General features: G+C 33.3%; 1 protein-coding gene and 2 long non-coding RNA genes across 4 annotated transcripts; 2 read left to right on the top strand and 1 right to left on the bottom strand.

Annotated features, from left to right (window-relative positions):
* Nucleotides 1-1,027: 1,027 nt before the first annotated feature.
* Nucleotides 1,028-25,336, bottom strand: LOC106711041 (endocuticle structural glycoprotein SgAbd-1). Of its 2 annotated transcripts, none has more exons than XM_045684635.1 (5): nt 25,296-25,336; nt 7,958-8,083; nt 5,744-5,866; nt 1,438-1,692; nt 1,028-1,238 (listed from the first exon to the last, which is right to left on the bottom strand). In XM_045684635.1, the coding sequence occupies exons 1-5, from the start codon at nt 25,314-25,316 to the stop codon at nt 1,125-1,127; spliced, it is 639 nt and encodes a 212-aa protein (XP_045540591.1). In that variant the 5' UTR covers nt 25,317-25,336; the 3' UTR covers nt 1,028-1,124. The 2 variants fall into 2 exon arrangements, with proteins under 2 accessions (XP_045540591.1, XP_045540592.1); XM_045684636.1 differs by having other exon boundaries at nt 1,438-1,689.
* LOC106711050 lies at nt 2,389-3,322 on the top strand. Its single transcript, XR_006756513.1, has 4 exons — nt 2,389-2,474; nt 2,724-2,778; nt 3,109-3,135; nt 3,301-3,322. It is a non-coding gene; the product is annotated as an uncharacterized LOC106711050 (long non-coding RNA).
* Nucleotides 3,912-4,284, top strand: LOC123722539. Its single transcript, XR_006756512.1, has 3 exons — nt 3,912-3,945; nt 4,026-4,097; nt 4,206-4,284. It is a non-coding gene; the product is annotated as an uncharacterized LOC123722539 (long non-coding RNA).
* Nucleotides 25,337-26,540: the final 1,204 nt, after the last annotated feature.

The following is a 26,540-nucleotide window of genomic DNA, read 5'->3' as shown; positions in this document are numbered from 1 at the left end:
ATAATTCTCCAAGTCTGTAGGCTGAAATGGCAATGGGCCGGTCACATCTGTCGGGCCAACGACGCCAGATGGGGAAGAAAGGTCCTAGAATGGAGGCCACGGCAGGGGACTAGGAGTGTGGGTCGTCCTCCTTCCAGGTGGACCGACGACATAATCCGCACGGCGGGAAGTTGTTGGATGCGAAAGGCGGAGGACCGCGTACAGTACACTACCGCGGAAAGGCCTATGCCCAGCAGTGGGCAGATAAAGGCTGTTGATGATGATGATGATAAATTTGATGAGACAATGTCAAAATCAGTTAATAAATTCTTATAGTACAAAAATAAATGTGTTTTTTTTTTCAACTTAGGATAAGTTGAATCAGATATATTTTCAAAAGTAATAATTTCTTGTTTATTGCCTTTAAAATGTCAACTGTATTTTAATCTGTTACTGTTTTGATCCTTTGAAACTCTTTAATTAGGAATATTTTCTGATTTTGTAAAAGAGAAATAAAACTAAATATTTAAAAGTTAAATAATTTTATTACAAAATAAGGTACAAAAGGACATTATTTCACAGGATTCATAAACACATTATAGAAATGTCTTGAGTAAAAATGAGTATTTTTTTAAATCAATAAATTTAGGCACAGGAAATAAAAAAGGAAAATTTATGTCTATGTTTCATAGACTCATTGTCTTCGTAGTTTAATATTTTTCACATTTTGTAGATGTTAATAACTATGAGAGAATTATTTTTTTACAAATAAATTATGGGATTTTTTTTATATAAATACTAGTATTTATTCATATGTTTGAAGTAATACCTATCTACGCCTACAATACTTTAAATCGGTACACTATTTCATGATAAATATTTTATAATACAACATGTATTAGATATAGAGAGAAAATATTTAAAGAAAACCTTCATAAATTCGATATAAAAATCAACAATTTTTTCAATTTATGTCATTAAGGAAATATTATTGGTAACTTGATTAAAATGTTGCCATTATCTAGTAGAAAAAAATTGTTTTTTTGTGTAATTTTAGACAACAACAACATTAATAAGAGTAACTTTATTTGTATCTTTAACTCCAATGTACAATCTCTTTTTTTTTCTTTTTTGAGTTTTTTTTTTCAATATTTGTAACCGCCTCCTTGGTTGGCGGGTAAGTATGCCTGGCCTTGGTTCGGTGAGCTGATCGAATTTGTATTCGGCTCAGGATACCTCGCTTCTCCTTCGTATGATACCTGAAAATTAAAAAAAAAAACAAAAAATATATTAGCAACTTGTTTAAATTTTTTTTCTTTCTTTTAGAAACAATAGCGATAATCTATCTATCCTTTTCCTTTTCGATACTTAAGTCACAAGCATCTGGTGCCAAAAAATATGAACACCCGATTTTTTTATATGTTACTTGATATTTAATTTATTTAAATTTTAACTAACATCAGCATTAAACCCGTTCTTCCAATCAGCGGTGTATTTTACGATTTGCACTCTGCCGTCAGGCAGCGCCACTCTGTACTCGCCGCGGGTCACATCACCATCGGAAACCGCATTGTGTTGGTAGTCGTTGCCGTCTTCATTGACTGCGTACGCGAAGTCGAACGGCATACCCGGCTCGTGGTGGTGGTGGTGGTCATGGTGGTCATGGTGGTCATGGTCATGGTGCTCGTGGTGCTCGTGGGGATGGTCTGGCTGCTGATAGAAAGGGTAGAACATAAGTATACGATTCGATCCCCGCCATGTGTGTGTTCAATGTGATTTTCGGTTTCAGAATTTCGTTTGTATGTACATTTATCCGAACTTCTCGAAACATCATGATGCCTGCATATCTCGGAGAAGAAATTCATGTGTGAAGTTAACCAACCAGCCTTAACCAGACTATACCCTAGTCCCTAGTCACCTAATAATTCGGATGGTCTCGAGTTTCGAGAGTGGGTCAAACCCAAAGTATAAAATAAGCAACAGAGTATCTCCTATACTCTTTTCGATTCCCTTGAATTTCTTTAAATTATCGGTAGGGGTTAACTTGTGTTTTATTTTGCATTTTTGAAATGTTAACATACCTGAGGCCTAAATTTAGTCCTCTTTCCCTTCCCACCCTTTTCTTATTAGGAAAGGATGGGAAGGGGAAGTGGATTTGACGGAAGAGGGGACACATAGGAAGGAGAAATATCCTCTTTCTGTGCGTCCTCTTCTCCGTTGATTAAAGGTAGGCAACGCATCTGCATTTGTGGATGTCTATGAACAACGGTCGCCTCGCTATTGCGGCAAATCCAGGTGGCCGTTTTCTCATTTGCCACCTTTTGTTATAAAAAAACCTGTCTTTTATTGTGGTTTTACAACTTGTAGAACAATAAAAATCTATTGGAATTATATCGTAAATATAGAAAACTTTACGATTTTACGCTTGAACGAAATGTCGGTAGGTCGAACAGATTTGGTGTTCAATTTTATAATTTAAAAACGAGATGCGGCTGGTAAATGTTTATTTTTGTTTATATGTTATTTGAGAGAATCATGAACGACGTTTTGATCGATCTTGATTCGACTAAGACTGAATTTCTTACTCTGTAATTGTATAAAATTATCTCGTAAATATAAATTATTGCTTATTTGTCGTCGTTCATAACATCTTAAGTTATTTGTTTATTTCAAAATAAAACTTCACACAAATGAATCGTTAGAAATGTTTTATTATTTTTATTTAATTATAATTAATTTTCTAGCTTATCGTGGTTTTTATATCTATATGTGGTGCCAATCAAATCCAGGTATTAATGTGTAAGTTTAATAAATATCTAACGTTTAAGAAACTAGCGCTGGACCGCGATCCCGATCAGGGCCGGTTGTAGCATTTCCGGCGCCCTAGGCGAGATCTTTGCGGTGCCCCCTTATTTTTGGTGTCGGAAAAATCGTCAGAAGATAGGGTCGCCCTAACTCGCCCTACTCTAACGACGAGATCTGTGGGTTTCTGAGACCATCCGTTATAAGCATATTGTTATCTTTGGTTTGTCAAAGGTAATGTCAGGGATGAACACATGCTTTGTACACCGATTTTTTTTTTCAGAAACTGTTTAGTAAATGTTTAATTACATAGATTATATTTTGCAGCAAACAGATGGAAAATGAATGATGTAGGTAAGTCTGTATGATGTTAGTTTTAAAAATTAAATTTCTATTAAATTATTCGTTAAACAAAATCACGAAAGAATTAATTAAACGCTTTTACTCTAATTTCTCTGAGTTTTTTTTTAATATATACTTTAAGTTATTTGAAAGTGTGTGTTTTTTATTATTCTTAAGAGTACGGAGAAAGGTTATCGAGTAAGTTTATACTAAATATTTCATTAATATATTTACTTAGAATAGTTTTACTAACTTGTTTTTATGATATTACTAGCTGTCCCCCGCGACTCCGTCCGCGGGGAATTAAAAAAAAAGTTAACAAGTAGCCTATGTTCTCTTCCAGACTATGATCTACATCTGAGCCAAATTTCATCAAGATCCGTTAAGCCGTTCCGGAGATATCTTCAAACATACATCATCATCAGCTCACTATACGTCCCCACCGAGGGGCTCGGAGCCTACCCCAAGTTAGGGGTGACTAGGCCATAGTCAACCACGCTGGCCAAGTGCGGGTTGGTTGACTTCACACATATCATTGAATTTCTTCTCAGATATATATGCAGGTTGCATCACGATGTTTTCCTTCACCGTAAGAACGTCGGATAAATGTACATATGTAAATCGAAAATCGAAAAACACATTGGTACATGGCGGGATTCGAACCTGCAGATTGCAAGTCAAGTGCTTAGCCCCTGAGCCACCGACACATACATGTATTTATAATATTAGTAAGAAGTGAGATAGTAAGATATGAAAGATCGAACAGAATTATTTAAATAGAAATAATATTTTCAGGCGTAGAAAACAGTGACATGAAACGATGTAAGATGTTTTCTTTAAAGTAATTTCATTAAAATAATGGCAAAAAAATGTTACATACAAATGTAATTTTATAATTTTAGCGCGTGATCCGCTTAACAAGAAGTTACCGCGCCATCTTGTGACGAAATGCACAACTAATCAGCCGATAACAAGTAAATAATCTTAATTCTGTTTTTTTTTAAATTACTCTATAATGAACAACGATGAATATAGTAAAAAATTATACATTGAATAACTTTGTGAATTGTTTTATGTTTTAGCGGATCCCAATTATATCCCAAGTAAGTAATAAATATAAATGATAACAAAATTAAGACTTAACAACTTATTGCACAATTTTATCCTACAGATAGTGAAGAAGGTAAGTAATTAAAAATTATAATAGAATAATATTTTTTAATACAGTTGCCCAAAAAGTGGCGTATTACAGGGACGTATAGCGTTCAGGATGTGCGCTATTTATTCTTAAAATTTTCCGAACTCAGACAATTTTCTGAATTATTTCAACAGTTGGGAAAGTGAACGCACATCAAAAAGAAGACTTGGTTGTATGGGCATAGTTCCTACCTACCAGAATGGGTGAAGAAAAAAAAATCTCTGGTTATATTTTTTACGGTTTGCGCCATTTTCCAAAAATGTTATTTAGTTGAGTTTATTATTTTTTATTATTCTTTTAAATGGCTTCATTTTATTGCAACTGTATTAAAAATAGTTGTTTAGTACACGTGCGGTACCGTCATTGCAACTTATTACGACTGTCGACTCGTGGCAGTGACAGGCTTTCCGCACTCGTAATGAAATATACAATTTTGAAACATCACATTTAATTTGTAATTTGTTTTTAGATGACAACACAATTGCTAAAAATTTGACAGCAGAAGACGACGATACTGCTATTGAAGGTAAGTTATTTAAAAACGTTACTTATTAAAGATTTTCATTACCGAAAAATATATCTCAGATCAGAAAACAAAATTGTATTATTGTTTCGGCAAATTACGATACTCAGAGCAGTCACTAAGTATTGATTTAATGAGCTACACTTAGATTCTCTATTAGAAATTTATAAAATAAGCATAAAAAGTTTCTATCATCTTGTTTCAGACGACGAACCTAAGAATGTGTACAAGCCGCCACCTACCGGCAGTAGTCCGGACCATTACATAGATGACGCTTGATTTATGTTGACTAATATTTTATTGCATTAACGTGCATTGATTCTTTCTCTACTATAAGTTAAAAATTACAGTTGGACAGAGATTTTATACACAAACAAGAAAAGCATATTTACCCTTCCTATATATCCATTTCCTTGTTAAATCCACCTCCTTTTCCTATCCTTCCAAGATATCTTATAAGAAAAGGGTGGCTAGAGATACGAGGATACTTCCTCCGGCACGCACATATATCAGAGAAAGGCGGAATTTTAATTAAACAAGGATATTTGAGATGGTGAGAGGGGCGCTGCTGTCGCGGATCGTTCTGTTACAAAATATATTAAACCTACATGGGCATAGAATATGGTACAAAATACATGACAGCTACAGCACATAAAGGATCTTGTTACACTTTATTAAATAAAATAATTTAGTTTGTCTATTGCCCGCTCGGTCATATAGCCTTGGCACTCTATACTTCTACTTGACGCTGGTCTAATGTGTGGTCGTGTTGATGTCTATGCACAAACATACTACAACGGATTCTATCACTGTGAATTACGAAGTATAACAGACATGCCTTTTGTATTTAACCTTTACATATGTACGACATTGTTAAATTAATAAGATGTATAACTAACCACATGCGGTGTTGGCGTTGGCTGTGGCTTGGGGAAGGGCCGCGTGGTAGTGACAGGCGGCAGGTACGGCTGCGGTCGCTGCGGCGGTGACGTCACAGGCGGCTGAGGAGGCTGCGGAGGCTTCTGTTAAGATAAAAACAAAAAATTAGTAAACCCACATTATGTTACATTCAGGAGAAGATTACAAATTTAATGAGAGCTCACTCATCAAAATTGGTTCAGCAATTTATGATATAGCAATTCACAATTAAATTGACACTGTTTAATTAATAAGCTATCGTTAAACTGATTGACTCATCGTGGGTTTCTGAGACCGAAATGTCAGTATGAAAACAATGATCACAATATGTGATAACTAAGTAAGCATAACTGTTACTTAATCACAGTAACAATCAAAGTAACTTATGCTTATGTTACAAATATGTCCCGTCTCGATGGATTTCCCTCTATAAGCCAGAAAAACATCGCGATCCCTTGGACTCTCACTTATTGCATATATTCGCATACAATTCGTCCAGAAGAACATCAGTAATAACTCCAATAAGACAATAGTGCTAAAAAAAATTCCTTATGCATAAAGTTGTAGCATATATGGTTTACTGTTTAATTCTTATAACAAGTCTAGTTTGACATTTATTAACTGTTTCTGCTTGTTAGCTCTGTAGCTGCTAGTTAGTTAGGATCCTGAGTAACTAAACAGTATGTGAATGAAACTAGCATTTGCTCGCGACTTCGTCTCCGCAGAGTTAAAAAAAGGGTGATACTTTACAGTATTTGTAAAGTATGTTTAGTTACTCGAGACATATGTTTTATGTCTAAACCAAATTTCAATAAGTTTTGTTGAATAGTTTCTCATTTATCGAGTAAATATGTAAATCAAATGTATCCTACGGGAACCGTACAGATTTCCAGAATCATAAGTAGCCTATGTATTCTTCCAGACTATGTTCTACATCTATACTAAATTTCATCGAGATCCATGTAGCTGTTCTTCAGATATCTTCAAACAAACATCCATACATCTAAACATTCCCATCTATATATATAAAAGAAAGTCGTGTTAGTTACACTATTTATAACTCAAGAACAGCTGAATCGATTTGACTGAAAATTGTTGGGCAGGTAGCTTAGAACCAGGAAACGGACATAGGATAATTTTTACCCCGTTTTCTATTTTTTATTCCGCGCGGACGGAGTCGTGGGTAAAAGCTAGTTTATAATATTAGTAAGATTTGTAAGGCAATGATGTCAAACGACATTGTCAATGTCATACCTGTCTATACGTTGCAGCGCTGTATAATTACATTCTAACTTTATATAGGTTCGTAATTTTGTACAATATAATACGCTACGCTTAACACAAACTTATACCGCGTTCTAATCCAAACCCATAGACAAACACTATATTAGGTTATAATTCGTAAATTCCAAAATATAACACTTTTTTCACATATAACTTTATAATATTAGCAACTCTAATATAAAAATATGACCATTTTACTTCAAAATGTTCACTAAATAACAGAAAGAATTTAAATATCGAAATGGCCGCCACATATGGAATTTAACATTCTTCTTAAATAATTTGTTTCGATTGGAACTAAGGCACATCCCTGATCTTCAATTAACCCGCAATTTCTGAACAAAAAAGGTTTTAGTTAACATCAAGCCAGTGTAAAGTTTGAATGTTATAATACATAGCGGTTCGCAACGACGGTTCACGGTCCTCGATTATGTAATGATACTGTCAGCTACTGCTGGTTTATTTAAACGTAAATGTGTGTAACGGTGCGTTTACACTGACGAAACATATACAAAAAATGTATTGTTTAAATTTTTTGTAAATGTGCTATTAATTAATTTTGGAACTGCGGTTGGAATCTTTTTATTTAAATGATCCATTTGTAGTATATTTTGCGAGTACCTATGTCATATTTTTGGAACGAAGTTCCTTATCGCGCGTTGTGAAAGGGGGCTAGACGGAAAAAATTCTTACGAAAAGTTGTCACGACACTTTTTGCTATATCACCATGGCAACGACGTGACAATATATAACGAAAATTCATAGAAATGAAATGTACTTCTTGTGAAGACTTAAGTTTTTTATTCATAGAATAAACATGGTTCCTTCACTAATTAATCGAAAGGAACTTCGTTCCATCCGGGTGTCCTTTGACACCTCTCAAGTTTTTTTTTTTATTTATTTGTACCTACCGTGGGGGTGATAAATGGTATACGGGGCGGTTTGTAGCTGTAGCCCTTGCTTGGGGGGAGGTACTCGTTGCCGGCGCACGCCGCTATGCTGATCACAGAGGACGCCACTAGACACGACAGCAACATCTAGAAAAAAATATGAGAAAGAGAAATGAGTAACAGCAAAGTAAATAGATAACAATAGCTTAATTAGGTTGGTACTAAATTAGTAATTTGATTTTATAATGATTTAATATGACATAGAATCGATTTTTACGAAGTACCATGATAGTAGTGCGTGTTGAATTACAGCGCCATCTATTAAAATTTTGTCGTACTATTATTAGCGTTTATTGGTAGTGTCACGAAAATGTAAGAGATGGCGCTATCGGTTTTGTAATGTTAACATTTTTTTGTCGTGATGGACATTTAAAAAAAAGGAAACGTTTTTATAATCGAATTGGAACTTCGATAATATTGTCAGCTAATCACTGAGCTATCCGGCAGTATACTTTATATATCTAAAACAAGATTTCGCCTCAGAATATTAACAATATATTTATGCAAAAATTTTCGGGTTTTCATTTTCTTTTTTTTTAAAGCTTAGCTGTCAACAAACAAGTTTAATATGAAGTTTTTTTTTCATTAAAATTATTCGGCATCATAACTAACTTATGTTGTGAATTCCATTTTTAAATGTGTTAAGATAATAATAATTAATTGATTTTCTCACGATCTTTTGTCATTATTAGCTTATTTTTAAATGCAATTAAGTTTACATTCTTTAAGCGAAATAAATGATGAATGAAATGTGAATAAAATTGTTATAGGTTTGAACCATCCACAAAAGTTTATTCCAACACTATACTTTTTTTTCTTTTTTTAATATCAAAAGGTGGCAAACAAGCATAAGGCCTTCTGGATTAGCCGAAATAGCGAGGCGACCGTTGCCCGTAGACATCCCGCAAATACAATTGCGTTGTTTACTTCAATTAAAGGTGAAGGGGACCCACAGAAATTGGATATCCCTCTTTCTAGGCGTCCCCTCTTCCATCAAATCCACTTTTTTGTAAACAAACGTAATTATTAGTGATCATCACTTTTATGGTATGCATTTTTTATTAAATTTTTATCATTAAATGAATTGAAATCGGGTTATTCGGCATAAACTGTGTAATATAATTTAATACAGTAGCTCAGATCGATGCGCGAAGCTGCAATGCAAATCGTAGGGGCAAGGTCGGGCCGTACCTCTCACTATTATATTTATTCGAGCGCACAGATGAATCTAATCGTAACCTTATACTCACGGTAATATCCATAATTGGCGTCGGCAGACATAACATAATTTTCATTCTCTTTGTCAAAGACTATAATATTTATTGATATAAGTGTCACGACAATTCTACGGCCAGTCTGAAGTGTTAAGGGTTTTTGTTTTTTTATTTTATTATTATAAAATGGCAAACGAGCAAGCGGCCATTTGATAACGCCAATATAAGCGATAGCTGCCTAAAGACATCCTCAATTACAGATGCGTTGCCAATCCTTAATCGATGGAGGAGGTAGCGCACAAAAAGAAGATGTTTCCCCTTCCTACACGTCCTCTCTTGCACCAAATCCAATACCCCTATATAATTTTCTTGAAAAAAAAAGCATGGGAAGAGCAAGGGGACTAAAATGAGGCCTCAGGCATGCGCACTTATCAGACGAAATGCGGAATTTCTTCCACTTCACGTCTGTCTTCTGTGTAGTTGTGGTATTGCAGCGGACGACATTTAAAAAATATTGTTGTTGCCGTCTCTATCCCTAATAATCTTCTAAACACAGCTATAAAAGCGTAAAAAGGCCTTTGTTAAATTTAAGCTTTATAAAGAAGATTTTTGTTAATAAATTATTAAAATAGAGATGAAATTAAGAAATCGTTTCATTTATATAAATTGAGAGACAATTTTTCTTATAAAGTAACACCTCTTATGGCGGTAAATTAGCATTATTTAGAAATGTGGCTGAATGATCAAGTTGTCTTTGCCTTTTTGTTGAGATTAAAAAAAGGCTTTGCGATATTTTATACTACTTACTGCGGATATTTTTTATTATTTATGTATAACTAAATATGTGATTAAATTATGTATTTGTTTTTTGTTTTTTTGGTATTTTGTACTTTTGTTTCAACAAATATTTGCTTAATAAACCCCTCATTACATTTCAGATTATGATAAAATGAAAATTGAAATGTACAAAAATATATTTCTAAAAGATTTCTTGTATTATACTTCGTGGTCATGTTTTCAAAGATGTAAATGTTTGCGTATAATAATTACGCAAAACAGCTAAGCGAGATTCATTTGAATATCTTGAAAACAATGGTTCTTTGAGCTGCAATAAGCTCCCACGGTGGCGAGAAATTAAATGATATTAATACCTTAAAATTCGTCTTAATTAATTGCATACTCCGATACAATACTTGTTTACTGAACATACTTGAATATCTATCGCAGGGTTCCCAGAGGTAAGACCACGTTACAAAGGTAGCGAGGCTATGGAATGCTATAAAATGTATTGTTCAAATATTAGTATGCGATGAGAAATACACAAATCAATTGATTTGTGTACTTTGTTACGAAAATCATTTTAATTTAGAAAATGTTTGTATTTATGTTTATTGATGGTTAAATAGTTAGACAGATTTTCGAATTTGAACTTCCATTCGAATCGAATTTTTTCACAGAATATTAGATCCCACCTGTGGATCTCAGTGTTAAGGAATTTCTGACGTACATTATAGCGTCTCTGTGTCCACATGCCTTACGGAGGCTGAAACAATAGTTCATTTCGCAACGTCCGTGCCTCAGTCGGAACGTTTTGCGAACAGATGCAATAACCCAAGGCAAGCAACTGCCAATTAAATATGACCCTTGTTTTAAACTCATTTCACATGCAATAAGGTTTATTTTACGATGACGAGTAAATTCGTGCAAAATTTGATAGATGAATTTGAATTAAGAACGAATTTGTATTCCGATAAATATTACACTAGCTGTCGCCCGCAACTTCGTCGGCGCGAAATTCTTTAGCGCTACATCTATGCCAAATTTCATTGAGATCCGTAAAGCCGTTCCGGCAAACATCCATCTAAACATTCGCATTTTAATATTAGTAAGATTTAAAAGAAGTACTCGCTTATGTAACTCCGTTGTTTAATTTTTGGAATTAAATATCACAAAATAGTGACTCAATATTCATATTTTTTCTCTTTTTGAATATAAACCAAGTTACTGCATAAATTTCAGATCGTAGAGATTTAAGTTCGCAGGTCACAAACTATGTGAACTGATTGGAATCTTTTACTCATCTAAGTTCTCCATTCAGAGTTACCACACGATGTGGTGTTCTTTAATACAGGATACAATCAACGTAATGTAACGTGAGAAAAACTAGACTTTTGTAACACAATTTGTACTTCATCGAAGGAATACGATATACGTTATTGTGAAGCCATACAAGTCTGTTGTCCTAGTGCTAGTCCGAAAAGAAATAAATGGTAAAGTATAGATGTGGGAAGCGGCCACCTGAATTCGCCGAAGCGATTGTTGCCCATAGACATCCGCAAGTGTAGATGCATTGCCCACCTTTAATCGACGGAGTAGGAGACGAACAGAAACAGATTAATTCCACTTCTAATGCGTCCCATCCTCGATCGAAATCTACCTTCCCTTCCCATCCTTTCCTTATTATAAAAGTTTTGGAAGGGAAAAAGGACTAAACTTAGGCCTCCGGAACGCACACTCAGCAGACGAAATGCAGAATTTCTCCCACTTGACGTCTGTCTTATGAGTAGTCGTAGTATTGCACCGGACGAGTCGACCAATTCGTGCAACAGATGTTGTTTTTGCTGGCATCTACCAATGTTATAAACCTTCTGTTCTATTAAAGGCAGCAAACACATTCGCTACTCTTAGTTGCTATAGATGTCTATGGGCAGCGGTCACTTTGCTATGATTGCTACTTTGCTACTATCATATATAAAACGAAATTAATCTTGGTTTTATAATAAAAGTTCATAAAAAACAAATTACTGTTTACTAATAAATTCTGTATTATCGATAATAATATATAAATCTAATCATTTACGTCGTAAATTTTACGAAAGTCTTTAATAATTTATAAGCAAAAACTATTTTTAATCTGTTAAAATTACTGCTAACATAATCTATGTGAAAAAAGATCATTAGATGTAAGGTAAGACTCGTGTACAAACTCACCAACACGTTGTGATGTCTGTGATGAGTTAAACTTGTGATATGATATATAGTGATATGTATTGCTAATTTTAATCTTACTAATATTATAAATGCGAATGTTTTGATGGATGTTTGTTTGAAGGTATATTCAGAACGGCTAAACAGATTTTGATGAAATTTGGCACAGATGTTGAACATAGTCTGGAAGAACACATAGGCTACTTATTAAGTTTTTTTAATTAAGGACGGAGTCGCGGGCAACAGCTAGTTTGTAATATTAGTAAGATTTCTACATATTAGTAATGAACCAACTTACTTTAATCCACATTTACTCAGTTCAGTTTAATAGTTACAAAATAAGAGTTAACAAATCTTTGTAACCTGATTACTTTATCCATTGTTAATGTGAGAATTTCGTTGCTCGACCACTTCGCTGAAATGATATCCTTTTTTTTAACTTAATCCACATCTAGTCTGACACAAATTTGTTACGAAGAAATAAATAAGCTTGAAACGTGTCGTAATAGAATTGTCAATGTTACCATTTCTACTGGTGAAAAACACAAACTGAAACATTATGGTTTCTGTTTTTTTTTGTAATAGATTGGATATGAAATGTTTTTTGTGTGATGTCACATACATTTTCGCGCCGAAACTAATTTTTTTTAAACTAATACGCACGAGCAATATGAAAAATTAAATTTTATGACTTACTAGCTTTTACCCGCGACTCCGTCCTCGCGGAATAAAAAATAGAAAACGGACATAGACATATATATGTAGACATATATATGTAGAACATAGTTCTATACATATATATGTAGAACATAGTTTAATTCCGCACGGACGGAGTCGCGGGCAACAGCTAGTATTGAATAGATATTAAATAAAGACTCTATAACTCTATACTATAGAATCTATATATATAAAAGAAAGTCGTGTTAGTTACACTATTTATAACTCAAGAACGGCTGAATCGATTTGACTGAAAATTGGTGGGCAGGTAGCTTAGAACCAGGAAACGGACATAGGATAATTTTTATCCCGTTTTCTATTTTTTATTCCGCGCGGACGGAGTCGCAGGTAAAAGCTAGTTATATATGTTTCCTAATGCCAAACAATGGTATCTTCAAATTCAACCCGAATTCCGTAAGGGTTTCAACATAACCTTAGAGATAAACAGATTTACATAAATTAGTTCCAACATCACAATTATGCATCTTGAATTGCGGTTTAAACACAATTATACACTATAACAAACATCTTATTATTTATGTAATGGCAGGTCAGTTATGAAACCGTAACTTGCAGGGTCATTATTTTTATATTACTGCGATATGACTTCTACTTTATGCCTAGTTTACATTATGCCAATACAGCAAGACAGTACCGCTGGCCTGGCATGTGTTTTGGCTCACTGGGCACTATATATTGTGTACAATATGCCAGTTATACGCCAGCGCTGTGCTTAGCGCTACTGTACTGGCATAATGTAAGTTAGGTTACTCGAACTGTCAAATTTAAAAACAAAAATGAAAAACAAAGATGTTACCTTTATATGACAGAAGACAGAAATAAAAAATAAATTAGATTAGCTTTTTAAGGTTCTGTTTCGAAATTTCTAATACAATTTTTTTTTAGTTTTAAACAAAACATTACAGAATAAAAATACTTTATCAATGTTAACATTTGACAGATAAAAAATCGCGCCAAAACGTCACATTACGATCGCGCGAGTCATAAAATTTGGTCTTGAGCAACAGATAAATAATCTCAAATTGTTGAAACGCGCTCGTTTTGACAGGAAAATTGTCTATACTGCGTGCATAGCGTAACTCTTAACTTAAACGTTGTTACGTAGACGAGATAAAGGTCACAGTATTTTGATTCCGGCAGCATTTGACCATAAACAAATAGATAGCTAAAAAAAAATATTTATCTCAGATTCTGAACCTTGGATGGATGGATTGAAACGTGCAATTGATAAAATAAAAGAATAAATTAATGTTCCATAAGTAGTATTATTTTTGACATTTAGTTTTTTTTAATGGCTCATCGTTAAGCGCATAACGTTCTGGCAGCCTATAATTAAATCAACATTACTTTTTCTAACACTGGCGCAACGTAAAACTCTCACGGTGTATAAAACATATAATAAAAGGTCTTTTTGACTAATTGACCTTTGCCTCGGCTTTGTTTATGAATGTTTGAGAATTTGTTTTTTTTATGTTCTCGTGAATTTTAAATACATTACCGCATTTGATCTAGAGTTTTAAACTTTGTAATAACATTACGAGTTATATTTACACATACAAAATAAAAAATAATTTTCATTCTGACATCTATAACTTCTTTATGAGATATAAAGGCAAAGGTTTGCAAACTGTACAGCCACTATTGTAATGCAAGCATAAAGGAAGAATACAACAATGCTTTTGTTTAAATAAAAAAAAGATAAATTGCGTTTTGATCTTTTGAAAATTCTTCTAGACGTTTTGATTTATGGAGTGCATGTCTTCGATCATTATTTTATTCAATATATTGGATAATATATAATCTATAAATGGACATAAGTCGTGCTCAGTCAAGTGAAGGTAATGTCATGTTTCTTTTATTTGGATTAGTTCAAGTACATTTAAAAGTTAAATGTTTTGTGCAGCGCTGTACGAAAATAAATTAAAAAAAAGTGAAAACCATCTCAGTTACGTCAGTTACGCATTAGAAATGTTGCTAAATTTAATTACAGATAATAAATTCATAACATTAGCAGTTAATTTTAACTTCAAAGTGATAGTTAAAAAAGCGCACTTGGTTTTTATATAACAAACGTAGTTAAATCGTATTTATGTAGCGTAAAGATGCGGTTATTAAGAAATTATGAAAATAAAAATGTATAAATCACAAAGAGTACGTAATATTGTTTAATCTTACGTTATAGAGAATAACTAAGCAGTTATTTTATATTTTAATTAACACTAAGTGAAATATAAATTATGAATATATTTTCTAGCTTTTTAAAGTTAGTCTTATTTTTAATCAGAATGAAGGAATATAAAAAATAAAGTAAGGTTATGTCTAAAGTTATTCTGCAGATATTTAAATCTAATATATAAAATTCTCGTGTCACAGTTTTCGTTGCCATACTCCTCCGAAACGGCTTGACCGATTCTCATGAAATTTTGTGAGCATATTCAGTAGGTCTGAGAATCGGCCAACATCTAATTTTCATAACCCCCCCCCCATTTTTTTACTGCGCGCGGACGGAGTCGCGGGCGACAGCTAGTATTCCTATATGATGCGCCTTAAATTGACTTCTCTAACAAATTGTCTAGATTTAAAAAATATCTTCGAGATGTTGTGATTTCATTTTTTTTGTTCCTTTTTCTTTTTTTTATTACATAATTAGCTTCATCACATAAATCTTCTACTTTTGTTTATATAAAGTTTTGGTGTTTGCGTTTGTTGCTTTGTTATACATACTTGTATGATATGTACACATATAATATGAATAAATTATTATTCAGTTTTTAATTTGCTTTTGTTATATTAATTATTGTGCATGTGTTATAATTTATATCTCTTGGTCTAAATAAATAAATAAATAATGAAATATTCCAGAAAGACGATTTTAATCTTACTAAATGTTTTTTAAATTAATTATTGTTGGATCGAAAAACAAAAACGCATTTAGACTTACACTTTTATTAATCAACATACAAAAATGTGTTCGTCAATTACAGCGTGGGAAGACATGACAGTTAGTGAGCAAAGAGTAATAAAATAAATTCACTGGCATTGGGTACTTGCTATTTGAGCCTACAAATCTCCCCCTCACAATGCTAGTGTTAATATATTCCCATAGCTCTTCGAAGTTCTTGATGTCTGTTACCAGTCAGACCTTTAGTAAGAATATCGGCCAGCATCTTTTGTGTTTCCATGTACTGGACTTCTATTTCTCCTTTACTAATATGTTCTTTTAAGAAGTGGACTCTAAGGTCTATATGTTTGGTTCTGCTGCTGATAATTGCATTCTGGCAAAGTTTCAGTGCAGCTTGGTTGTCATTGTAAATCTTTATTTTTCTTTGTTTCTGGGAAGTAATGTCTTTCAATAGCAATTTTAGATGTAAGGCTTCTTTCACTGCATCTGATAACGCCATATATTCTGCCTCTGCTGTAGACATGGCAGTGGATCTCTGTTTCCTAGACTCCCAGCTTACTATACCTTTTTCCATTTTGAAGCAATATCCTGTGTAGGATTTTCTGTCTATGTTACAGGAAGCCCAGTCAGCATCAGCATATCCATATAGTTCCTTTTCTTTGTCTTTTTCATATGTTATACCCATCTCCATTGTTCCTTTTAAATATCTCAATACTCTCTTTGTTGCTTTGTAATGTTCTGGTCCAAAACAATTGTTGAATTGGGATAAATAGCTTACTGCATAAGCAATGTCTGGTCTGGTTGCTACTGCCAGAAACATTAAAGATCCTATTAGCATTTGATAAGGTAAGTTCTCATCACATGTATCTTTCTTCTCTAGTTTTAAGTAAGCTTCTATAGGGGTGTTCACCGGTTTGCAGTCTTCCATTCTGAACTTTGTAAGTAATTTTTCAATATATTTCTTCTGTTTTATTTTTATTTTTCCTTCATTCTCTTCTATCTCTATTCCAATAAATTCTTTTGCATTTCCAATATCTTTCATATCAAATATTGTTTTTAATTTTTCCTTTATTAATTCAAATTTTCTTTTGCAGGAATAGGCCATCAGGATGTCATCAACATATAGACCAAGAATTATTTTTGCTCCTTCCTCTTCTAATATGTAAATACAAGGGTCTGCAACTGATGGAACAAAACCAAGATGTTGAAGTTCTAAATCCAATTTCTTGTACCATTGGCGACCTGACTGTTTCAGTCCATATAAAGCTTTTTGTAGTTCACATACTTGTTCCCCTTTTATTGTTGTAATGTCTTGTAACATTTCCCGTGCTTTAAGATAGATTGTCAAGTCTTCATTTGAACTTTCCTCGAGTAAAATTTCTGTTATATAATCTTCAAGTCTATCTGGTTTTTTTAAAAATAATTTTTCCTCCAAATCTCCATTTAGGTATGCGGTTGTCACATCAAGTTGATGTAACTTCAAGTCTTCTTTAACTGCAGTTGCTAACAGCAATCTGACGGAGCTTAACTTTGCTACGGGGGCCCAAGTCTCTTTATAGTCTAAACCAGGTGTTTGAGTGTAACCTCGGGCTACTAATCTAGCTTTCTTTGTTTCATTTTCTGGACCTACTTTCTTCTTTAGTATCATTTTATAGTCTACAACTTTCATATAATTTTTCTTCTCTACAATCTTCCAAGTACCATTTTTAATATGTGCTCTTATTTCTGTTTTGATTGCATCTTTCCAGTCCTCATGTATCATCTCATCCTCACATTTGAATGTTGCTTCTTCTGTATCTAATTCATGATATTCATCTGATGATTCTAGATCAAGTTCATAATCTTTATGCCATGCAGGGGCTTGCCTTCTTCTATGAGATCTTGTAGCTACATGTTCACTACTGTTTTGATTTGAGTTTTGTTCAACTTCATCTTCTATTTCAGGTTCATTTCTTTCTATTTCAGATTCATTTCTTTCTATTTCCGGTTCATTTCCTTCTATTTCAGGTTCATTTCTTACTCTTTCAGAAATATCTTTGTTGGCTGCTTCAATTGTAACATCTACAACAGGTACTATTTTTATATTTCTGTTGCTCACATTTTCATGTTTTTTATTTGTTTTAATAACAGTTTTTTCTTTTTCAGCTTGCAGCTCATTCAGGTCATAGAAGATTCCATCATAGTTTGTATTTGGATTTTTGTTGTAATACTTCTTGTCAATTACTTTCACATCTCTGCTGATTATAACACCACTTCTTTCTGGGATATAAATCCTGTATCCTTTTGCATTTTGGGCGTAGCCCACAAATACACCCTCAATAGCTTTAGGTTTAAATTTTCCTTTTCTGTTTTTGTCAAGGACAAAAGCTTTACTTCCAAACACTTTGAGATGCCTTCCTGACGGTGCACGACCGGTCCATTTTTGATAAGGAGTTGTATTCAGTGCTTTTGTGGGGCTTCTGTTCAATAGGTAGTTTGCTGTGTACAAAGCTTCTGCCCACAATTGTTCAGGTATTGCACTCTCAATCATTAAACATCTCGCTTTATCTAACAGTGATCGGTTTTTGCGTTCAGCTTGTCCGTTTTGTTGAGGTGTGTAAGGTGATGTTAGTCTCCTGTTGATTCCGTTTTCCTTTAGATATTCATCAAACTCATGGTTACAATATTCAGTTCCATTGTCTGTTTGTAAGTTTTTTATGTGTTTATTGTGAAATTTTTCAACTTTGTTCTTATATTCTTTAAATTTTTCAAAGACTTCATTTTTGTATGTAATGAAGTAAATGCAACAATATTTTGTATAATCATCAATAAAAGTCACAAAATATTTGGCTCCTGCCAATGTTTCAGGCTGTATTGGTCCACATACATCGCTGTGAATTAATTCCAATGGTTGGTGCGACTGTGGGCCTTCTACTGATTGAAATGGTAATCGGGTCATTTTTCCTTTTATACATGTTTCACAAACCGGTAAGGTTTCATTTTTTATTTCAAGACCTTTTATCATGTTGTTGTTTGCTGCTAGCTTCAGATCATTTTCATTAAGATGACCCATTTTTCTATGCCAATTTTCAATATTTGTGTTATTATTTGCAGCATAACTTATGTATTCCTCTCCAGTTATGTAATATAGTCCATTTATCTTAGTAGCTGTTAATGTAGTTTGCCCATTTTCATCCTTGATATAAGCCTTTTCTTTTGTAAAGATTACTTCATTTCCTTTTTCTGTGATTTTTGCCACAGATAGCAGATTTGTTGATAAAGAAGGCACGTACAGGGTGTCATGCAGGTTATATGTTTCTCCATGTATCTTTAGTTGTATAACACCCTTTCCTTCAACCTTTGCTTGAGTATTATTTGATGCCAACTTTAGCGACCCATTTTCAGGATTTATCGATTTGAACAAATCTTCATTTGCACTCATGTGAGAAGTACAGCCACTATCTAAGCACCATGTATTCGGTTTTACTGCAAAACAGGTAGGTGTGATGTAAAAATTTTTCTCTTGTTTCCGTTCTTTATTAGTTTTATTTTTATGGAAGCAATAATCTACACTATGCCCCTTCTTTTTGCAGTATACACAAAACTTGGTTTTCTTTTTGGAAAAGAATGCACCTTCAACAGTCTTTGTATTTTTTCTTGCTTCATTTTCCTCCAATATTTTTATTTTTAATTCTTCTGGGTTTGGCAATGAATCTCTCGACTCAATTGCAATTCTGAAATTCTCAAAACTAGATGGAAGGCTGTAAAGCATCATAATACTTAGAAGCTCTGGATGGATTTTAACGTCCATGTCTGCCAGCTTATCAACAATATCAAGGAAGTTGTTTAAGTGGTCTCTCACTTCTTCATTTGGCAATATTTTCTTTAGCACTAGTTGTTTGAGCAATGTCGCTTTCCTTGCTGGTCCAGTACTTTGATAAATTGATTTTAGCTTGTCCCATACTTGTTTAGATGTAGTACACCCTTTTATTTGTTTTAGTTCGGATGGTGATATCAGTAGGAACAGCTCTGACCTGGCCATCAAGTCCTGTTTTGCGAATTCCACTTTCTCCTCAGGGGACGCTCTGCTTGAGAGGATTTTGGCTCCATTTACGTATTCCCACAAATCATTTTTTATTAATACGGCTTGGGCTTGCAGACACCACGTATCATAGTTATTTTTGTTCAAGGCATCTACACGGTATGATGACGTTGACGAAGTCATTTTTCTCTGCGTTTTGTGGCAAACCACGCTCTGCTACCATTTGTTGGATCGAAAAACAAAAACGCATTTAGACTTACACTTTTATTAATCAACATACAAAAATGTGTTCGTCAATTACAGCGTGGGAAGACATGACAGTTAGTGAGCAAAGAGTAATAAAATAAATTCACTGGCATTGGGTACTTGCTATTTGAGCCTACAATTATAAACTGAAGTTCAGTGACTTAACGAGTATTAATCGTTGGTGCAAAATTAATTTCTCACTCGCGATATATTTTGGCGGCAACTTTGCTGTCAAAACAAACAAAGATGGCCGACATAATCGCTGTTGGAAAAGAAGTATCGAATCGATTGAACCGTCAATTAAACTGCCTGATTAATTGAGTGTACGATCGTAAAATAAATAAAGAGAGTTTATCACATTATTCTTTTTTAATTATCATTAAATTCTTTTAACTTGCTCTTTAAATTGTTTTAAATTACGCGAGCTGTATCCGAAAAAGTAAGATGTCGGGGATCAAGAAATTAGCCTACGCAATTATTATAATAAATCAAAATATAATTATTATTATATTAAAAATTCCATAGTATTAAAATTTAACCAATTTTCATTTAATTAATCGACGATCTGCTTGTTTTTTTATAAGCAAACATTTTACGTAACCGTGCACCGCTAAAACAAACTCAGAAACATGTTGCCGTCTCTCTCCTTATCTTTAAAAAAACTAAAACAATAATATCTTTATTCACAGATATTTCATCATCATCAGCTCGCTATACGTCCCCACCGAGGGACTCGGAGACTACCTCAAGTTAGGGGTGACTAGGCCATAGTCAACCACGCTGGCCAAGTGCGGGTTGGTTGACTTCACACATATCATTGAATTTCTTCTCAGATATGTGCAGCATCACGATGCTTACCTTCACCGTAAGAACGTCGGATAAATGTACATATGTAAATCTAAAATGGAAAAACACATTGGTAAATGGCGGGATTCGAACCCAGGACCTGCAGATTGCAAGTCAAGTCCTTAACCCCTGAGTCAACGACGCTCCACAGATATTTTGGTTTTGGAAATTTGCGCTAATTATGTGAAATGAACTGGAAATGATCGACAATGAATTAAATTTAATATGAAACCTTCATTTATATTTCAAGCCTGTAAAAGCTTTTCCACTTGAATCAAATAAAGATAAGGTGAGTCATTCGTAACTGAGTTTCACTTACATTACGATACGATAAAATGACTATAGATTTTATCGCATACTTGCATTAACGATCGATACAAGAATAAACCCCCCATAAAGTTTCGTATACTTTTATTTAAATCGATTCCTCGGAATTCGAACAACGCACATCGATGCTTGACAATCGATTTATTTTATTGCGTCCGATTGTGAAAATAAACGATGTTTTTTTTAAAGGGTTCCTTTTTTAAATTTCTCTTTTCGGCCATACTTTTACTAAAGTTTTTTAAATTTATATGGTGGCAACTATCTTATAACTTATTTTATTTATAATCTGCAAAATATTTTTGGAAGTATTAATGAATATAATTAAATAAAATATCCTTTAATGATATAGAAAAGGTTACGGCAAAAAAATTGTATATTACACTTGTCTTCATGAATGTCCTAGTTGAACAGAATCACTTACTTTTTTTATAGATACCATTTATGAACGCGACTGTACATATAAATGTATACTAACACTTTACTAATAAAGGAATAAATTAACATATTAAGGTTTTTAGTTAGAGTTTTTTTGCGAAGGCCAACAGACATGTATTTTTCTATCGGAAGGTATCCTTTAATTTCCATTTTAGACGTATGTTAGTTCCGATATTTTAATTATAAATAAAAATGCTTTGTAAAGACTAATGGCACCTTGAATTATATTGTATATACTCATAGTAATATAGTGATCTTAAATACTAAGAATATTCTTTACCTTTAAGATTGTTCTGCTAGTTATAAACAAAAAGTTTAAATATATTATTTCGTAGTACCAACAACTTTGTCAATGTAATTTGATTTATTTTATTTCATTTACAACTTTTGACTGGTTTTTCATGTTGCAATAATATTAGAGATGTAACCATTCTATCGCCAAAAGGCTTATCGATAATTTTTGTTTGCTTTTAGTTTGGTTGGTTATAGTTTTGTTTTATTTAAAAATTAAATGTATATCGATAAAACAAATTTTTTAACGTAATTTTATATCATAAAAAGGAAAACATACTATTAATCAAATAAACCAAAAAAGCCACTAGCTGACTCCTAGAATACACTGAAAAATAATACGAATCGAATGAAATCACATTTCAAAATCTACCAAGATGTTTAAACTACATACATATGTATCAAACAATTAACCAATTGTAAAACGAAGAAAAACATCGATAAAATAGTCTGAGGTACATCACTATCGTATAAAGGTCTCCTGCAATACCTAATGCATGTGATGACACTCAAATTACTCGGTCGCGATGCGCCGGCGCACATTTTATAGACAAATGCTTGATAGCTTTTCGTGATTGCCGATAGTTTAGTTCTTTGGCATGCATTAAGTTTGGATTTAAACTTAGAAGCACTTGTTTAAATACATTTTGTCATGTCTTACATTATCTGTGAAAAAAACAGAGGCAAGAATGTGTGGATACGAGTAATATTTTATGGTAGACTTCTGTTTCAACGTAAAGATTTATCAATGACAAGCTGTCATTTATTAAAAAAACTTAGTAGTCTATGTATTCTATGTCCTATATCTGTGCCAAATTTCATCGAAATCCATTGAGTCGTTCTGCAGATACCTTCTAACATCCATCCCTACATACATCCAAACATTCGCATTTATAATATTAGTAAGATTTGATAGAGTTATTCGCAAAGCTGTATTTTTATTGAAGAAGATCTTTCAATAACAAGCTGTTGCTATTAACTTCGTCATCGCAGAATTAAAAAAATAACCCATTTTACTCTCGAAGACATCAGCTACGTTAAATTGAAGGTCCAGTCAAAGTGGGTTCAGCCGTTTCGGAGATTACCCGGAACAAACGCGACCTTCCTGACAGACTGACAAGACGCAAATACATCATATATTATATCGACAATGGAAAGCGTAAACGCTGTAACCCCGAAAGTATGAACTTTATAGAAGAGTTTGGCTCGTGATAACTCGTGAGCTGATACGCCTACAAGCATGCGGTATTTAGCAATGTTGTGTAGTTTGTGCTAACCTATAATAAAATCATTATCCTTTGATACTGGTTGAAATTATTAACGTGTGAAAAACATATTCGCGATTTCAAGGGTTACAGCGTTTATGCTTTCCAGCGTCGATATAGGTACTAGAAATGTTTTGTTCATTACAAACAGACATTCCATTTTTATTAACTGTAAAGATTTAGGTTGATTGAATGGTTATTGTTATTTTGTTTATTGTGTTATTTGTTAAATGCCTTTTTTATGCGAATTTCTAATATCTAGGTTCGCAGGTCATACTTAATGTGTATTGTTTTAAGATATTCAATTGTTTTTATTGATTTTAGACATATGATTCAGTCTAGAATGTCAAAAAACATCGTAAGAGGTCTTTGTGTTTCTCCAGACAGTGTTCTACATCAAACATAGCTATTCACCTGTTCTGGAGAACTTCTAACAAACATCCATCCATACATACAAACTTTCGCATTTATTCTAACTAAGAGTAGGATTGTATGGGAATTTTAACAATGGTAACCCAAGTTAAGATACAAAATTTAATAAAAAATCAAGCTATTACTTATGACAGTTAATTCTTGGTGACAATTGCAAGATTTTCATCTCACGTACTTTATTAATAGTACATTAATCGACATATAGCTGTTAAATGGAGGATAATTATACAGTTTCTTTGTTAGGCAACGCCTTTGTGTATTTTTACACACAGGTTATTTTAAAACAGTAGGCGACGACGTAGATATCAAGGAAACAATGAGGGCCTAAGCATAAAAAAATTAGACAGTGTTTCAATTACATTTTAGCGTACCTTTCAACCTTTTTATGGTAAGCTGATTTAAGACCAGAAATCATGATTTTTTGAATATGGTATATATCAACGAATAAATAACAATTATATTGAAATTATATCGTGATACATATTTAAAGGTAAAACATGTTCATTTTTAACTAAACTAGTTGTCGTCCGCGACTTCGTCCGAACTGAAGAAAGTTTAATTAGTAGCTTACGTGTTCTTCCAGACTATGTTCTACATCTATGCCAAATTAAAAAAAAAAGTTCATTGACGCAACATTGTAACGACCTTCTATTGACATAATATAAATTTCGTTCGAAATTTTAAAAAAATTGTGCAGTGCTTCGAAATTAAAAAAAAAAATTATTCCCGCCAATACAAGGTTACGTTGTTGGATTTTGATGTAGTTTCAAATGTGAGCTATTAAAATGGTCTTACTTTATAAGCTGTTATGGTATGAGTTTAATCTTACTAATATTTTAAATGCAAATATTTAGATGGATGGATGGATGTTTGTTTGAAGGCATCTCCAGAACGTCTCAACGGATCTTGATGAAATTTGTCACAGACGTAGAACACAGTTTGGAAGAACACATAGGCTGTTTTTTTTAATTCCGGGCGGACAGAGTCGTGGGCGACAGCTATTATAAAATAATCTTACCTAAATGAAAATCAAATTTAATTCTTTGAATGTCAAAAGCGGAATCGGACTATAAATAATGCTTCTTAGTGAGAGTATCAACTGCTTTGATGTTTTTATTACCAGATATTATTGTTGCTTTTTCAAATAGAATGAGAGTTCATGACAACAAGTTCAAGTTAACAGTGGTATACGTCAGCAACAACATCTGTTAGTCGACTCGCCCGGTGAAATACCACGACATACAGAAGACAGGACGACATACAGAAATTAGTCTGATGGTGTCAGACTAATTTAAGTCCTCTTCCCCTTTCCACAATTTTGTTATGAAGGAAAGGATAGGAATGGGATAGGAATTTGTCGGAGGAGGGGACGCCTAGTAAGGGGAAATATTAACTTTCTGTGCGTCTCCTTCAACGTTGATAAAAGGTAGGCAACACATCTGCAATTGCGGATGTGTGTGGTCAAAGGTCGCTTCGCTATTTCAGCGAATCAGGTGGTCGCTTGTTCGTTTGCTACCTTAAAATAAGTGCTGATACAAGTTTAAACACAGTCGAATCCCGAAAGGTATGAAAGATATTTTTTTTATAATCTTACCTTTTTCATTATATACTCCATGGTGATTTATCACACCTGTGAAAAGAAAAACAAATTAGTCATGTACTTATTTTCAGTGAGCTTTCACTGTCTCAACAATAAAATTGTTTAAAATCTTTGTTTTTTTCATAGGAATGACGTCATTTTTTTGGTTCATATTTTTCGTCAATGCCATGTCATTATATTATTATGATTATGACACTATATGACACCATAAAGAGGCAAAAACATTTGTGGATCGAACTATAAAGTTTTCCTAAGAGTTTTTATAAACTCTAGTTAATAAGATAGTCATTCTAATTTGCACAGGAAATTGATTTGCTTTTAAAAGTCATTCGTAGATAATTTATTTTGCCTGCATTCCTTGCGTATGAGTTTTTTTTATTTATAATAATTTGTATATGATTTATTGCTTCTCTGTCTATATTTTATACCAAACTAGCCGTAGCCTGCGATTCTGTCCGTGCAGAATTTAAATAATCTTACTAATATTATAAATGCGAATGTTTGGATGGATGGATGATTGTTTCGAACAGGTACATGAATAGGTATCTCAGGAACGGATCAACGAATTTTGATGAAATTTGGCATAGATGTAGAACATAGTCTGGAAGAACACATAGGCTACTTAAAGTTTTTTTTAATAATTCCGCGCAGACGGAGTCACGGGCGATAACTAGTATTTAAATATAGATAAATTATTCACAAACCGTTATAATAAACACAAATTGAATTTGCAATCTTTTCAATTAAGTTGAACATTCAACAAATTATTTACGAGCCAAATAGTTTTCAGAATTCGAATATTTTTTTTTAAATTAATACCGTAAATATTACTAAACTAGCTTTTACCCGCGACTCCGTCCGCGCGGAATAAAAAATAGAAAACGGGGTAAAAATTATCCTATGTCCGTTTCCTGGTTCTAAGCTACCTGCCCACCAATTTTCAGTCAAATCGATTCAGCCGTTCTTGAGTTATAAATAGTGTAACTAACACGACTTTCTGACTATATATATAGACAAACTGCTTCTAGTGTTTATTGATAAACTTTGAATATAGAGAAAAGGACTAGACAAAGAGACGCTGTTGCAAAAAATGCTGGCACTTTTCGCGTAGGGTGACGTTAAGATGACAATCACTCTTGCACATATGTCACGCTGACAAGAAAAATTGAAATATCTTTATTTATGCATAATAACCTTAAATTAATTATAATAAGCAACTAATATTCTATTATATTTTTT

The sequence above is a fragment of the Papilio machaon genome, chromosome 27 (genome assembly GCF_912999745.1).
Source record: "Papilio machaon chromosome 27, ilPapMach1.1, whole genome shotgun sequence".
In the NCBI taxonomy this organism is placed as follows: Eukaryota; Metazoa; Arthropoda; class Insecta; order Lepidoptera; family Papilionidae; genus Papilio; species Papilio machaon.
The sequence above is the reverse complement of the archived record's forward strand: the minus strand, read 5'-3'. Positions and strand labels throughout refer to the sequence as shown.

Coding starts and splice junctions, on each gene's coding strand:
- LOC106711041 (XM_045684635.1), bottom strand. CDS start 25,316: ATGGAGTATATAATGAAAAAG. Junction 8,084..25,295: donor TGGAGTATATAATGAAAAAG/GTAAGATTATAA, acceptor ATTTTTTTCTAG/ATGTTGCTGTCGTGTCTAGT. Junction 1,239..1,437: donor AGAACGGGTTTAATGCTGAT/GTTAGTTAAAAT, acceptor TTTAATTTTCAG/GTATCATACGAAGGAGAAGC.